This window comes from Lichenostomus cassidix, chromosome Z (assembly GCF_008360975.1).
Source record: "Lichenostomus cassidix isolate B80296 chromosome Z, HeHo_3.0, whole genome shotgun sequence".
NCBI classification, from domain to species: Eukaryota; Metazoa; Chordata; class Aves; order Passeriformes; family Meliphagidae; genus Lichenostomus; species Lichenostomus cassidix.
The window spans coordinates 65,359,712-65,374,006 of NC_139511.1; the positions used below are offsets into that span (position 1 = coordinate 65,359,712).

The following is a 14,295-nucleotide window of genomic DNA, read 5'->3' on the forward strand; positions in this document are numbered from 1 at the left end:
GCCTGCCCTGCCACTGCTTAGGCCCCCCAAATCCCTGCTGAGTGACGGGGTGGGAACAGGTGGGGACACGTTGGGGCAGCTGCTGCCCGCACAGGTTGGCTCCGGGGGGCTATTTCGGGGCGTCAGATCAACGCCGGCAGCCGGGAGGGCTTGGGCCACATTCCCAGACCCACACCACACTAAAGACTGTTGCTTCCCCACTGATGGGCCACCAGTGACTATGGGGTGGGAGGTCACCCACTTGCACCCTATGGCACCCTACCCAGGAGTATATTTGGCTGGCAGCAGGAATGGGGCCAGGAGCTCAGCTCCAGGCATACATACCCCCCCCGCCTTCCCTGAGGCCCAAATCCTCCAGAAACAAAATCCCCAAGGCCCCCTCCTGCAGTGGTGGCCCCCCGGCAGCACCTGCGAGGCCGGCACATGGCTGGCAGCGGGGGTCCGGCCTGCCGGGTGCCTGGGGCTGGACGTGCCTCAAATATTTTCCATGCTGTATAAGCACCCGTGGTACACTCCCCCCTCCCTGTGCCGGGAGCGAAGGCGCCCAGGCCCCCCTGCCCTCCCCGTCTCCTGGAGAGGCCCGTTGATACCCAGTTGGCAAGAAAGCAGGAAAACCAGACTTTATTGATGAATACATCTTTCTGAGGAGACACTGGCATCCCCCACCCCACCCCGGAGGCTTGGGGGGGAGCTGGTTTCCTTCAATCTTTACTATGGGATGCTTAAAGTATCAAAATGGTGAGAGAAGCCTCAGCAAGTGCATAGGGGTAGGGACGGGGGTCCCAGAGCCAAGGAGGGGTGGGATGCTGGGCTACGGGACCCCGGCGAGAGCTGGGTGTTAGTGGGCAGGGCATGAGCTGGCAGGGAAATAAATGAACTTTGAAAGCTGCAGGCTCAATACTAGAGAAATGGAAAAGTTACAAAAATACTGTAGATCTTGGAAAACAATGCAGGCACTTGGGAAGAAGGAGGAAGGCAGAGCTGGCTGGGGCCGCAGTCAGGGGCAAACCCTGTGGGAAGGCAAAAAACAGCTCTGGGGGTGAACTCATCACATCATCCCCCATCCTGAGGGGAGGCACTGTGGATTCCAGCCCTGCTGCTCCCCAGAGGTGCTTGGGCTGAAGCAGATACTCATGGGGTAGACTCAGTGCCTTCCAGGGGAGCTGTAGAGGAAGAGGAAGATTCAGCCAGCAATAAGGCATTGGAGGTGAAAGGCAGCTCCACACGAGAGCTCAGCGAGGGGCTGCTGCTCCCTGCACGCCATCGCACAGGAGAGGGCAAGCCACCTGCCTGTCCCCATCCCGTGCAGAGGAGAAAAAAGGGGCACGAGAGGGAATGAAAAAGGCACAAGTAAATATCCCCTTGCAGTGGAGAGCTCTGTGGGCCCGCACCCCGGGGCTGGCGGGTGAGCCCTGAGCCAGTGCAGCCCCGGCTCCCACCCCAACCGAGTCCCTCCGAGCGCTCTGATTGTGCCTTGGGTGTGCATGGGAAGGTGGGCTGGGCAGCGAAGCGGAGTTGCTGGTGCGGCACCGGCTTGGAGGGGCAGCTGAGTTAGTCCCGTTGCTCTGGGTGCGGGCAGAGCTCAGGTCTAGCCCAGACAGCCCTTCGCTTGTGGCGGGTCGTCTTAAATAGGAGCAGGCAGGCGGGCGGGCAGGCAGCAGTCTGTGCGGTGAGCAGCGGAGGGCGTGCGGCTCAGTTCTGCTCCTCGTCCCGCAGCTCCGAGGGCAGGAACTTGTACTGCTGCTGCCGGATCATCGCCAGCTTCTTCCGCGCCTCCTCCAGCTCCCTCTCCTTGCGCAGCATCTCCTCCTGGGCGGCGATGATCTGCCAGGAGAGAGCCCCATGGTCACAGCTGCCTCCCACAGGGATGGCCATGGCAATGTGAACCCCAGAGCTGGGTTCTCCCAGAGCTGCTTCTCTCCCATCAGAGCCACTGCCTCACTGGGCAGGAGAGCTGTTGTCTGTGGGTGGGAGCACTCTGGAGCTAAACAGTGCAGCTCCCAGGGCTCAGCCCCACATGCCCCGTAGAGGGTCTCAGCTGCACAGAACCAGCATGGGGACTGTGACACCCCACACCAAGTAGGTCTAGCCCTCTAACCACTGCTCTGCATTTCGCATGTGTCATGGACACTGGGATAATGTGGGAACTGGACCAAGCACCATCACCCACTTCTACTTGTGGCAGGACAGGGTGAGGCCTCATTCTGTAACTGGTGCTCAGTGGGATAGGTGAACCCACTGCATTTTCGTGAGGCTCTCTCAAAACATGACCTGTGCTGGTGGGTGGTAGGACATGCTCCTGAGACAGGCTTACACAGGCTGTGGTGGCACCTAGAGCTGCTCCTGCATGTTGGAGCAGCCTCACTCCTCACCTGTGCAATTCCTCCGACCATCTTCTCCTTCACCACCACCGTTTCATCATGGTCCTGGAAGGCAGCTGCTTTCTGCGCTGCCTTCACCAGATTGTCTGACGCCCTCTTCACGGCATTTCCAGCGGCCTGCAGCACAGAGGAGGGGAGTGTCAGCATGAGTCACAGCCCCAGGCTACGACTGCTTCCTCTGGGTGTGAAGGAACTCCTGCCCCAGGCTAGGCCAGCAGGCAGGACAGGCAGCCAGGAGTGCTGGGAGCTGCAGGCAGGGATTCCTTTACAAGGCTTGCTGCCTTGCCACCCGCTCATGACCATTTCAGGCGCTTCTGCTCCCAGCCAGGCTCTGGCTCCTGTCTGAGTGGGGCAGGGACTGAGAGGCAGCCCTGCTAACTCTCCCCTGCCCCGGCCCCAGTGCTGAGATCCCATGTTAACCCCACAACGCATGGGCATTAACCTCATGTGTGCCATGGCCTCTGAGGATTAAAAGTGCTCCAAAACATGTCCTGCCCAACATTAACCTCTTGAATGCCAGTGAGAAAGTGCACCCATTTCAGGTACTCCTGTGCCAGTTCATTGTTCCTGAATGCTGCTGGGCTGAATAGCCCAGCATCACTCACATGCCTGGCACACAGCTAGCAGTGAAAACCAAGCAACCTAGAGCCTGTGCTCCAATGAACTTCCCACTGATGGCATACAGGTAGGGAGCACAAGCCCTGGAGAACAGCCATGTGCCCTCACCCCACTCCCTGCCACCCCTCAAGCAACAGGGGCTGGAAAGGCAGACTGGGACTCACCTGGAGCCGCTTCATGGCCTCCGAGTCATGGTCAGCCTTCACCTTGCAGGCCACCAGGAGCTGGGCTGTGGAAGCAGCCACCTGCTTGGCAGACGAGATGAGCTTCTCCTCACTGGCATGGCCCTGCACTGCGGCGTTGGCGGCTTCGCACAGGTTGTTGGTGGCAGCAGCCACCATGCGTGCCTGTGGCAAGAGGGGCTGTCAGGGTGGGTACAGGAGCCCTGATCGGCTCCAAGGAGGTTGTGGGCCACAGGACGGAAAGATCCAGCTTCCACACCATGTGGGAGAGGGTGGAAGAAGCATGGCTGCTTCTTCCACAGAGCAGAAGCACAAGGACAGAGTATCCTTATGTTTGCAACAGGAGTCAAGAGGAAGGTTTCCCCCTCAACCCCACAACATGACTTTGATACTCACGGCTGAAATGAGACCCTGGGACCACTGTCCATCATCCACTGCGTTGGCTGGGATGGCACCCACCTATGAGGAAGGAGGAGAGGAGTAAGGGTCACCACCCTGCACACCTCTTGTCATGGGACATGAGGGTTACAAGTAGCCCCAAAAGAAGGGAGAATCCTTTTTTAAATTTTTTTAGTTCTTCTTCTCTTATGGCCTTACTTTTCCTTGGGCCACTAATTCCCTCTGGGCTGCTGAGGCTGCCTTCACCAGGGCACTCGTGGCTGCAGCAATGGATTTGGCAGCTTCCAGGATCTGCTCCTCAAAGTTCAGGCTCTCGTCTGCTTGCTGTGGGCAAAAGCAGAGTGTGAGTTCCAAGCAGGAGTGCTGGGACAGATGGAGCAGAACAGGAGGATGGCTGCAGGGGGCTGAGGGGGCACAAAGCTGGATTAAGGGCTGTGGGGCACAGCAGGGCAGGGCTACCTGCGGAAGGTCCATCTGGGGATGTGGGAGGTAGCAGGAGTACAGGAGGGACCAGCTGTCAGATGGGACTTCAAACCTGGCTCAAGCACAGGCAGGAGAGCCCCAGCCCACCCCAAGCTGAGCACGCAAGTCAGACAAGGCTCAGCACTGCTACCTTGGGCTTGGCTCTTGGTTTCAGCTGCTCCAGCTTCTTGGCTGCAGCCTCAATAGCAGCTGCTGCCCCCAGCAGCTCATTCTCAGCGATGACAGTGGGGTCTTCTGGGTCAACCCACTCCGTCCCTAGGAACACCAGGAAGCCAGGCAGGTTACATCTGCCTGCAGCCTCATTTCTGACTTTCCCTACCTCCTCCAGCAGCTGCTGAACCCTCCACCCTATTCCCAGCCCTTGGTCCTGCCCCTCTGAGCAGAATCTTTCCTTACCTTTCATGGCCTCAGCTGCTTGGATGAGCTCAGTGACAGAGCTGGCCACGCGCTTGGAGTAGCCTGCCAGCTGCTGCTTCAGCTCGTGAGTTGGCTTCTGCAGGATCTGGGGAGAAGAAGCAGATGTAAGCACCTGGAAGAGGGGGACTTCAAAGATCTGTTTGGGCTACGCTCTCCAGGGAAGGAGGGTGGGATCCCCCAGCTCTCTCCCACATGTGAACCCATCAGGCACTGTCTGAGATGCTTTGTCAACTGACCCCTGTCTATTCTCTTTGTGACCTTGGATGGGATGAGCTTCCTCAGGGCCCTCCTGCATCCACAGCTTCTGGGACATCTCGCAGGCACAAGACCCTCAGCACAAGCCTTTCTGTGTTTAGCAGCTACCCACACCAAGATTTCTCCCCTGCAAATCACTTCAAGCTCCAGAAGCATTTTCCCTTTGCTGTCCACATTTTTGAGATTTGTTTGCAAACACAAGCGGGGTGAAGGGGGGGTACCCTGGAGCCACATCCTGGCCGAGGAGGGCTGGCCCCATCGGGAACAAGGTGGCAGGCACTGCTCCAAGGGTCCTTCCCTGGGTTGGAGGGCCACATGCACACACCACAGCACACATGTGCACGCATACGGGGTCTGTATGCACAAGCAGAGCTCACTGCTGGCCTGACTTGCACCACACAGGCAGCAGCTGCCCATCAGCAAGAGCAGGGGTGAGTACACACACACAAACACACGGACCCCAGGGTCCCTGTGCACACACGCAAGTGCCACCCCAGCACTGGGCTGGGCACACAGACACGTCATGAGCAAGGCTCATGCTGAGGTTAGAGACTAGCAGGCACCCCAGTGTTGCCTTACTCACCGGCTGACAGAGAGGAGGGAGAAGAGAGAAAAGAAAGCAGTGAACGCCCCAGCCAGGAGGAGACGAGGCACAGGGGGATGGGGGAGGGTAGGGGAAGGTGGGTGCTTTTTGGTGAGGGGTGAAGGGCAGCCAAGAGAAGTGGGAACAAAGGATCAGAGATCCTGGGTGGGGAGCTGTGCTACCATCATTAGCTCTTACTTCAGCCTTACAGGACCAGGCAAGACAGGGCACCTGGATGAGGCTGTCACAGCCAGAGGAGCCACCTACATTCAGAGCAGCCATGGATCCACTCTCCCTCTGACACCCTTTACACCTTTTTTCTCCCCACCCTGAATTGCTTCACTGCAGTTTTGAGCCACGGGATCTCCCTGCTTTTGGAGGGAGAGACCTATTGTTACCAAATACCAAGTCCCCATGGAGGTTCAAATTCCTACCCCTCCCCAGTGAAATATGCAGGCTTTCCCACTCCTCTGCCGGGAGCCATGTTTTCCAGCCCGAGAAAAATAACCCTAATTCTTGAACCCTAACCATACTTGTTCATGCTCTGTGGAAGGCACTGGTTCCCTTGGGGACACAGTGTACAACAATGACCTTGCTGCTGCTGGGGAATGAGACAGCACCCCATCTGCCATCTGCCCTCTCATTCCCCTAGATCCTTCCTGCTTGTGGTTTTCCAGGAACCTGCTGTCCTCTGATAAACAGGACCTATGAGCTTCATTCCTGCCTTCACAGACCCGAGTGCTGTGGAGACTGGGACAGTCATGGCTTTTTCCTGGCCTTGTGTTGGGCTATCCCAGCAAAGTCACCAGAGCTGCATGAGGCTCAGAGTACTCAAGCTGACAGCGTATAGTGATGGCTGGTTTGCCCTTATGAGCACATCTAGTCCAAATGCCTTATTATTAAGTCTGCTGTCTGCTCTGGCAATGTGTTTAAAACTGCTAAATGATCTCTGTCTGGAGCTGAAGGCACCCCGGAGGCTATGACCTTACTAAGAGGCACCTCCAGTGAACATTTCATGGGATGTTCCAATGTATGATAGTCAAAACATTGCACGGCGGCGGGACGGTAACACCCAAAATACAGGGGAATGGCGTGCTCCTGCAAGTAGGCTGACCTCAGGCACAGCCACACTAAGTCATTAGCCTAATCATCTGTTAACAACAGGTCAGCCAGAGAATTTCTACTCAGCACTCCAGCCTTGGCTGCCATGATTCATGTGTGCCTGAAGCATCTTCCAGGCAGACATTTGATCTAGATGCAGAGGATGGAAAACTCACTGCTCCCCTTGGAACTGTACCCCAGTGGTTACCTCCCTTGAATAAAACCACCCTTTGACTTCTCCTCTACTCAGCTTCAATTTCTAGCCATCGATTCCTGCCCACTTCCTCCTGCTGTTGCTAGCGCTGGTTACCCTTTGCATAAGGGGGCTTTCCCTGCAGAAAACCACGGCCTGGGCTCCACCACTTTTTATCCAGTGATCCTGGACAGCAGACTCTCACTAACCAGCTTAGTGAAACCTTTGCACAGAGCTGAATCACCATCAGTCTTCATCCTGACCCCAATTTGAGGGCTCTCAGAACACCATAGACTGCATGTGCACATCCCCACAGTGCCCAATTCCACTTCTGTGGTCTTGCCAAGAATCCAAACTGCTGGAAGGACTTCACTGGATCTTTTCTACCATGCTAGAGGCTTAATTTACTTCTTGTAAACTAATGTTTCAGCTGAAGTCCTTGGGAGGACTCAATTAGAGGGAGACTGGATCAAAAGGGTGCAGTGGGCACTTGCAGTTATTATCTTTGCTGTGGCAGGCACTGTCCATCTCCCAAATGCTGTGGGCATGACACACTTTGTTTTCCCACTGCCTGAAGTCTACTATTTCTATCACTTTTACTGGAAGCTGCATTTTCACAAGTTTATGCTACTGTGTTGTTGATTTCCAGCCTCCATCTGTTTACAGCCAGTTAATCTCCATCTGTTGTTAACAAAATACCTTTCTTAGAGCCTGCTGAGCTCTCTGACATCTGCTTCCATGGCAGGAGCACGGACACAGACAGATACTGTGCCAGCACGGGCAGTGAAGGGGGCTGTGCAAAGGCCTCAGTGGGAAGAAGTGAACAGCACAGAGGACCTTGGGGATTTGGGGACACCCAGGCAATCCATGGTCATCCTCTGCCCACCCTGGGAACTGGGGTGGGGACACTCACCACCAGCACATGCTCCAGGAGCTCCAGGTAGCCATCAGCACACTCCTTGCCGAAGCGCAGCGCCCGCTGCCGCACGTCTCCGCTCACCTCCGGGTGGTAGGCTGCTTCCTGCAACCCAGAGACAGGGAAACCCCGATTCACATCCAGCACCATCCCTGCCACCACCCACAAACCCATGCTAGAGATCACACCCCCTGCCCACCCCACCTTGCAGGAGCGCAGCATGTCCGCGATGGCCCGGCGGCTCAGGTTGGCCGTGGCGATGACATCCTCCTGCCGGCATGAGTTGCCAGCAGCCACTGCTTTGGCCGTGGCCATCGTGATGCCTTTCGTCATGCGGATGAAGTCCTCTGGGGTGGAGACCTTAGCAGGAGGCACAGGGGAGGAGAAGACCTGCAAGGCAAGAGGCAGTGGTGAAGCGTGGGTGGGTGAGTGGGTGAGTGGAGTGCCAGCCACAGCACCGCGGCCATACTCACCGCCAGCTCCTGGCGAATGTGCTCAATTGTGGCCTCCAGTGCCCGTGTCCCCTTTGTGGCCTCGTCCTCAACAGCCTTCACTGTCTTCAGCAAGGAAGTGACATTTGTCACCATCACCTGTGGAAGGAGAAAGAGAACCAGGTGAATCCCCACACAAGCTCTGGCCACCTGCCAGTGCCTGTCCCTCTCTTGCGGATTGGTCCAAAACTGCCTCACCTCCATACTCCGCTCACACTGCCTCATCAATGGCTCCTCTGCATGCTGTGTTCCACCTTTTATGTGTCCCTTCCTACTCTTTTGCCCTGGCTGCCCCCAAACTGTGCTTCTGCACCCACACAGACAGAAAAAACCCCTTATCTTTTTCCAGCCCCACTGCCTCATCCTCCTTTCCATCCCATCACAACCAGCACAGACCTTGGCAGAATTCTTCAGCTGGTAGACAGCAGGATCATCCCCAGCTTTGCCAGCAGCTGCCTTGGTGGCACCAATCAGGTCTCCAAGCGCCTTGGCTACATCCTTCACAGCATTGATCAGGACCACCTAGGGAGAGCAAGACCAGGGAATGGCTAAGCTATGGTCACAGTCAGGCTGGGACTGGTGTGGCCCAGCAGTGAGAGATTTGACCACCGCAGGGCACACAGGGAGTGCAGCCCAGGCAGAACTGGCCAAATCTCAGTCCCCTCTCCCCCCAGCTCTAGGGATCTAGCCCAGACCACTGTATGACACCTGCATCCCTCAACCCCTCCAAGCAAGCTTCCAGCAGCCTCTGCTCAGCCCTCACACCCAATCCTACCTGGGTCTCTGGGTCTTCAGATCCCAGGCTGGCAGCACCCAGCTTCACCACCTCTGCCAGGCGGGTGATGGTGGACACAGAGGACTGGGCAGCCTGAGCTAGCTTCTCCTGGCTGGCTGTGGCATTCTGCACCAACACCTTGGTGTCCTCCACCAGTGCCTTGGCTGTCTTCAAGATGCCCTCCCTGGGAAGAAAAAGTGAGTCAGGGAGGACACAGTCCTCTACTGCACACATGGTCCTTGTGGTACAGAGAGACTGTGGACCCTGTTTTTTTTACGTACAAGCTTGAGAGGAAACTGAGCCAGAATGACCTGAGCTTGAAGCTCTCCTTGGGGCTGGTCCATAGCTCAGAAATACCATGGCACAGAGCCTGATACCCCTCTCTCTGGCCAAGCAGAGGCTGGATGCAGCACCAGTACCGTGTGAGTACCTGTGGTCAGCAAAGGTCTCAGAGTTCTCCCGGTTGAGGGTTCCTGCTGTAGCAAACATGATGGTGGTGTCAAGGTCAGCAATGATGCCTGAGACAGCACTGGCTGCTGTGATGCAGGCTTGTGTCCCACGGTTCCCAGCCTGAAGAGCTGCCAGCACGTGAGACACCTGTGGGGTATGAGTAAAGTGACTGGAGGAGCAGAGCAGATTCAGGGAACCCTCACCACACACACCTCCAACACCTCCAAGGGTGGAGCTGCTCCATACCAAGGAGAGCAACAGGGAATACTTTGGTCTGCACACCACTTCTTAGTTTCCAGTTATTTACTTTTACCTTGCACCTATCATGTTTGGTGGTCTAAGAGATGCTGGACTCTGCTAGTTTTCAAATAACTAAGATTTGCATAATGGGCATCAGAACATCACAGCATAACAACTTGTTCCTTCTTTTAGCTGTTAAACATAATTTCTTTTCTTGGGCAAGCACTCAGGAGAAAAAGCTTCCGAATGGAAAGCACTAATGGAAAGGCAGGACTTGCAGGAGGTCCTGAGAATGCAGGTGCCAGGCATGATCAACAAGCATTTATTTTTGTGTTTTAGCTTACAAGCACTGCTGCTCTACCCTTATCAACTATACTTTTTAAGCCACATTTTCATCTGTTCTTCAGATGTTTGCTCTTTAGATTGGCTTGATGCACAGGATGCCAACAAAAGGTGAAGGGGAGACTGATCACTGAGCATGAGCTGCAAGCGTTGCTGCAGATATTTTGCCCAAATCTGCAAGACTGTATTTGGAGAGCTGTGGGCTGTCACCAGTGTGTAGATTGGTTTTCCCAGGCAGCCTGCAGCACCTGGACATCACACTCACCCACCACAAGCACCAGCTGCTGTTATGGTGTCTGCAGAGGGGCATCCATCCTCCACCCTATCAGCTGGGCAGGGGGAACGTGGCCAAGAGAGCCAACAGAACCCAACCGGACCATAAGAGAACCCAGCAGAGTGGGTCCTAGGCTGAATCCAGTAACCATCCCACCTCACCATGCTGTCAAACCTTTCTCTCATCCGCCTACCTTCTCAGAAACCTTGCGTGCAGTCTCTATCAGCTCCTTCTTGGTGTAGGCATCGCTGGGGCTGCACTGCAGGGCTCCAGCCTTGGTGACCAGGGCAGCACAGCCATGACCCAGCTCCTGCACCCGGCGTTTGATGTGGGAGCCGATCTGCAGAGGAATGTGTGCATGACAGAATCAGCAGGGAACTAAGCCCTGCATCTGTGATACCCATCGGGAAACACCCGTCACCCAGCTCCTCTTTCCCAATCCTCCCACTCAGGAGAAGGAAAAAGGAAACACAGCTTTGCTCCTTGTTTCTATGCCATGTTTCAGGGGAGGTGTGAAAGCTGCCAGCCCCAAGCTCCATTGGGAGGTTCAAATATCCCCGTCCTCTGTTCTCACGCCCCAACAGCCCCTGCTCTGCCTCATAGCACACTCCTGCCCTCCCTCCGTGCTCGCACCTCCTCATTCTCAGCAGTGAGGGCAGCTGGCTTGGCCTCTTGTGCCAGCTGCCCATAGTCATTGGTGAGTTGGTTGGCCAGTATGCCCAGCTCGTCTGGGTTGGTGGTGGATTTGGTGACCTGTTGATGGAAGAAGAGCAGGAGTTGGACAGGGCAAGGAGCACAGTAGCCTGTCTGGGTGGCAGGCAGTGCACTGTACAGTGACAAGCTTGCTTGCACCCACCATCTCCTGCACAGTCACTGCAATGGCCTTGGCTGTCTTCACCATTGTGGTCTGGTAGTCCACAAAGGTACCTTCTGGCTCACCCATGGGCCCCTCATCCAGCTGCAAGAGATCATCAGGGGATTATGGCTTCTGCTCTGGCTCACAAAGTCTTTAGCTTGTAAGGTTTGACCCTGACTTCCTCTCTCCCACAAGCAGCCCAGTCCAGGTCCTCTCTGTGCTCCCCTCACCTGGTTGATGGCTTGGGTGATGGAGTCCACCATGCCCCCCACAACACCTGCAGCACTGGCTGCCTCATTCAGGGTGGTGGTCAGGTCCTCCACTGCTTCCTTCATCATCTGCACAGCCTCTTCCAGAGCCTCCTGGGTGTGGGCAGCTTGCTGCAAGGACAAGCCAGAGTGAGGGAAGGCAGGCAGAAGCTCCCCTCCCAACAGGGATGCTATACACCAACCCTGGGCTTTCCATGTCTGGCACACGTGTGCACCATGCAGCACCCACATGCAAAGGGTGGGGCATGCCACTGGCACCTGCCCCTCCTGCTCACCTTGGGGTTCCCACCAGCCTCCTTGGCTGTGTACAGCATCTGCAAGGCGGATTCAGCCAGTGTTTTGGTCTGGTCCAGGAGGTTCATCTGCTGCTGGTGGTTGGGTGTTTTGGAGGCAGCGCCGACAGCTGCCATAATGAGCGGCTCGAAATACTGAGCCATCTGGGACACCTAGGGAAGAGCAATGTCAGCACCAGCAGCTTCCAGCCCCAGCTGCCTTGCACCTCTCCTCCCCAGGCACCAAGTGTCTTGTCAGCAACTCCACAGCCGTTACCTTGTGCCCCAGCTGCGAGGCCTCAGCCCGTGCCGCAGCAGCCACGGGCTCGATCAGGTTGCTGATCTCCTGGACAGCTGTGATCATCTGGTTGTGCAAAGCCTGTGCAAAGAGAGGGTGTTGTGTGAGGCTGAAGCTGGGCTGGAGTCCCTGAATGCCAGTGAGAGGTGGGGGAATGATGCCCACTCCCTTAGGCTTACCCACAGCATGTCCCTAACCCACCTCCTGGGAGATGTCTTGTCGGGGAGCCAGCTGCTGGCTGATGGCAGCAAGGGAGGCCTGGTCCACCTCCCGCAGGCATCTGTTCAGGACCTCAATGGCCTCATCGCACTCCCGCTGTCCTGGAGCTTTGTCCCTGTGTGAGAGATGCATCAGGCAAGCACTGGCAGCTGCTACGCCACCCCTTCACCCCCAGCCTCGGCTGGTGCTGTTGAGGGGCAGCACCCCTCTCCCAGGTTTTGGAGCAACCAGTGTGATAGAGCCTGGACACACCAGTGTATGTTCCCCTCAATGCACGTGAGAACCAGAGGAACATTTCCCATGAAGGACAAGATGTACAGCATCTTCCATCCCATCCCATCCCATCCCATCCCATCCCATCCCATCCCATCCCATCCCATCCCATCCCATCCCATCCTACCCCTTGCCTCCCTGCACCAGCTGTGTCCAGGGAGATGATGAGCCAAAACATCCCCAGGAATGCTCACTCAGAAACAGTATGTGCCAGCAAGGACAGAGCTGCAGCCACAGAAGCAGAACTCTGCTCACCTCATGTTGGTGATCAGCTTCTTGATGGAGTCCGAGACTGTGCGGGAGTGGCCAGCCAGCACTGACCACTGTGGCGGGTCCTTGGGGTTGACAGCCAGAGAGCGGGCAGTCTGGATGAGGCCAGCAGAGCTCTCCAGCATGGTCTTGGCTGAAGTGACAATGGGCTCCATGGCTCTGCGGCCCTGCACAGGGAGACAACAAGCTGGTGAGGTAAGGGACCATGCATGGGAAGTTGCTCCCTCTCCCATGGCCCTTACTGTGGGGCAGCCCAAGGCTTGCTGCCGCCTCCCCATCACACCCCCCAGTGCACCAGTGCCACACTGGGACTCCGTCCCAAGCTTGAAGAAGGCACAAGCTTATGCCTTCCTCTCCACCCTACAGCAGACCTTGTCACAGGCAGGCCCCATCCTCCCTGCCCCAACAGCATCCCACCTCTGGGCTGATTTGGGCAGGAACAGTGGCAAACTCTGGGTTGGAGGCGAAGGCTGTCAGGTTATCCACAGCCTCTATGAGAGGGGCAGTGGCAGCACGGCACCGCTCCCGGTTCTCCTCATTGAACTCGCCATCCAGGGCCTGGAGTGAAGAGACCAGAGCAGTTACCCAACCCTTGCTGTGCCCCAAATCCCATCCCCACCACAGTGCCTCAAAAGGGACCGCACCTTAATGGTCTTCACCAGGTTGGCCGTGCTGTTGGCCACCTCCTTGGCTGACTGGACGAACTGGCGCTTGGCCACAGGGTTAGCAGTGCGGGAGGAGGCCAGACGGCACGTGTTGCACAGGGCTGAGGTGTGTTTTGCTACGATGGTGGCTGCTGACAGCACCTGCAGGGGAAAGCAGAGTAAGGCAAGATCCACCATGATGCCCTATCCCCACAGCTCTCCCTTCCCACCCACCCTATGTGGGGCACCAAGGACCACAGGCATCCCTCTTGGGACCCAGTATGGATCACCAATATCCTGCATGCTCACAGAGCCCTCCATCTGGACTGTCACCATTTTACCAAAGCTGCCAGCTGTTTTCCAGTGCAGCTGATGAGACACTAGCCATCACCTTGGCCAGCTCTTGGGATGCAGCTCTTACAACTAGCCTCATCCTCCTTTTCATACAAGAAAATGCCTGTAATGGAGCCCTACTGCACACTCACCTGGGACTGAGTGCAGGCAGGGTCCACCAGGTTCTGGCAGGCCATCTGGATGGCTTGGTTAGCTCTGGCAAACTGAGTGGGGTCCACTAAGCCCTGCTGTCCGGCCTGGCTATTGGGGTCTGAGACCCCCACAAGGTAGGCAGCCTAGAAGCATGGGAGAAGTGGTGAGAGAGAGCCTGCACACCACAGGGAGGCTCAGAGCAGGCTGCAGAGGAGCTGGGCAGCACTGTCCCTCTGGTTTGGAAGGGCAGGGCAAGGGTGCACACAACAGCTGTGCCCCTGGGGTAAGTCTCAGGGCTGGGACTGAGTGTGGCTCACCTGGGCAGCTGCCTCTGTCAGCCCACAGAGAGCTTTGGAGGCGGCACTGATGGATTCACCAAACTCGGGCAGTTTGCTGTTCTTGGCATTCTGGGAGATGCCAGCCATGGACTCTCCCAGCACCTGCAGGACACACCACACACTGATTATGGAGACTGCCTCTAGCTCCCTCAGTGCTCCCAGTATCAGAGCTCATTGTGCTTCATCAGCAGGGGAGGAGCCACCTTTCCCTTTGTTCCCATATCCTTCCCAAGCCCTCCATGTCCTTCCCCAAACCCCTATTCAGGGCTC

The 14,295-nt window shown here is 56.5% G+C and overlaps 1 protein-coding gene across 2 annotated transcripts in view; it reads right to left on the minus strand.

Annotated features, from left to right (window-relative positions):
- Positions 1–594: 594 nt before the first annotated feature.
- Positions 595–14,295, minus strand: part of TLN1 (talin 1) — a 35,035-nt gene continuing 21,334 nt past the window's right edge. For both annotated transcript variants that reach the window (XM_085042573.1, XM_085042574.1), the window contains 25 exons: positions 14,005–14,127; positions 13,687–13,830; positions 13,202–13,363; positions 12,975–13,115; positions 12,543–12,724; positions 11,997–12,129; positions 11,775–11,876; positions 11,501–11,671; positions 11,187–11,336; positions 10,957–11,058; positions 10,734–10,853; positions 10,294–10,440; positions 9,225–9,391; positions 8,795–8,978; positions 8,416–8,541; positions 8,002–8,118; positions 7,733–7,918; positions 7,526–7,633; positions 4,460–4,565; positions 4,194–4,318; positions 3,779–3,904; positions 3,578–3,640; positions 3,164–3,346; positions 2,373–2,498; positions 595–1,824 (listed from right to left, as the gene is read on the minus strand). In XM_085042573.1, coding sequence (XP_084898699.1) covers positions 1,693–1,824; positions 2,373–2,498; positions 3,164–3,346; positions 3,578–3,640; positions 3,779–3,904; positions 4,194–4,318; positions 4,460–4,565; positions 7,526–7,633; positions 7,733–7,918; positions 8,002–8,118; positions 8,416–8,541; positions 8,795–8,978; positions 9,225–9,391; positions 10,294–10,440; positions 10,734–10,853; positions 10,957–11,058; positions 11,187–11,336; positions 11,501–11,671; positions 11,775–11,876; positions 11,997–12,129; positions 12,543–12,724; positions 12,975–13,115; positions 13,202–13,363; positions 13,687–13,830; positions 14,005–14,127 — 3,426 coding nt within the window. In that variant the 3' untranslated portion in view covers positions 595–1,692. The remainder of the gene's footprint in view (positions 1,825–2,372; positions 2,499–3,163; positions 3,347–3,577; positions 3,641–3,778; positions 3,905–4,193; positions 4,319–4,459; positions 4,566–7,525; positions 7,634–7,732; positions 7,919–8,001; positions 8,119–8,415; positions 8,542–8,794; positions 8,979–9,224; positions 9,392–10,293; positions 10,441–10,733; positions 10,854–10,956; positions 11,059–11,186; positions 11,337–11,500; positions 11,672–11,774; positions 11,877–11,996; positions 12,130–12,542; positions 12,725–12,974; positions 13,116–13,201; positions 13,364–13,686; positions 13,831–14,004; positions 14,128–14,295) is intronic.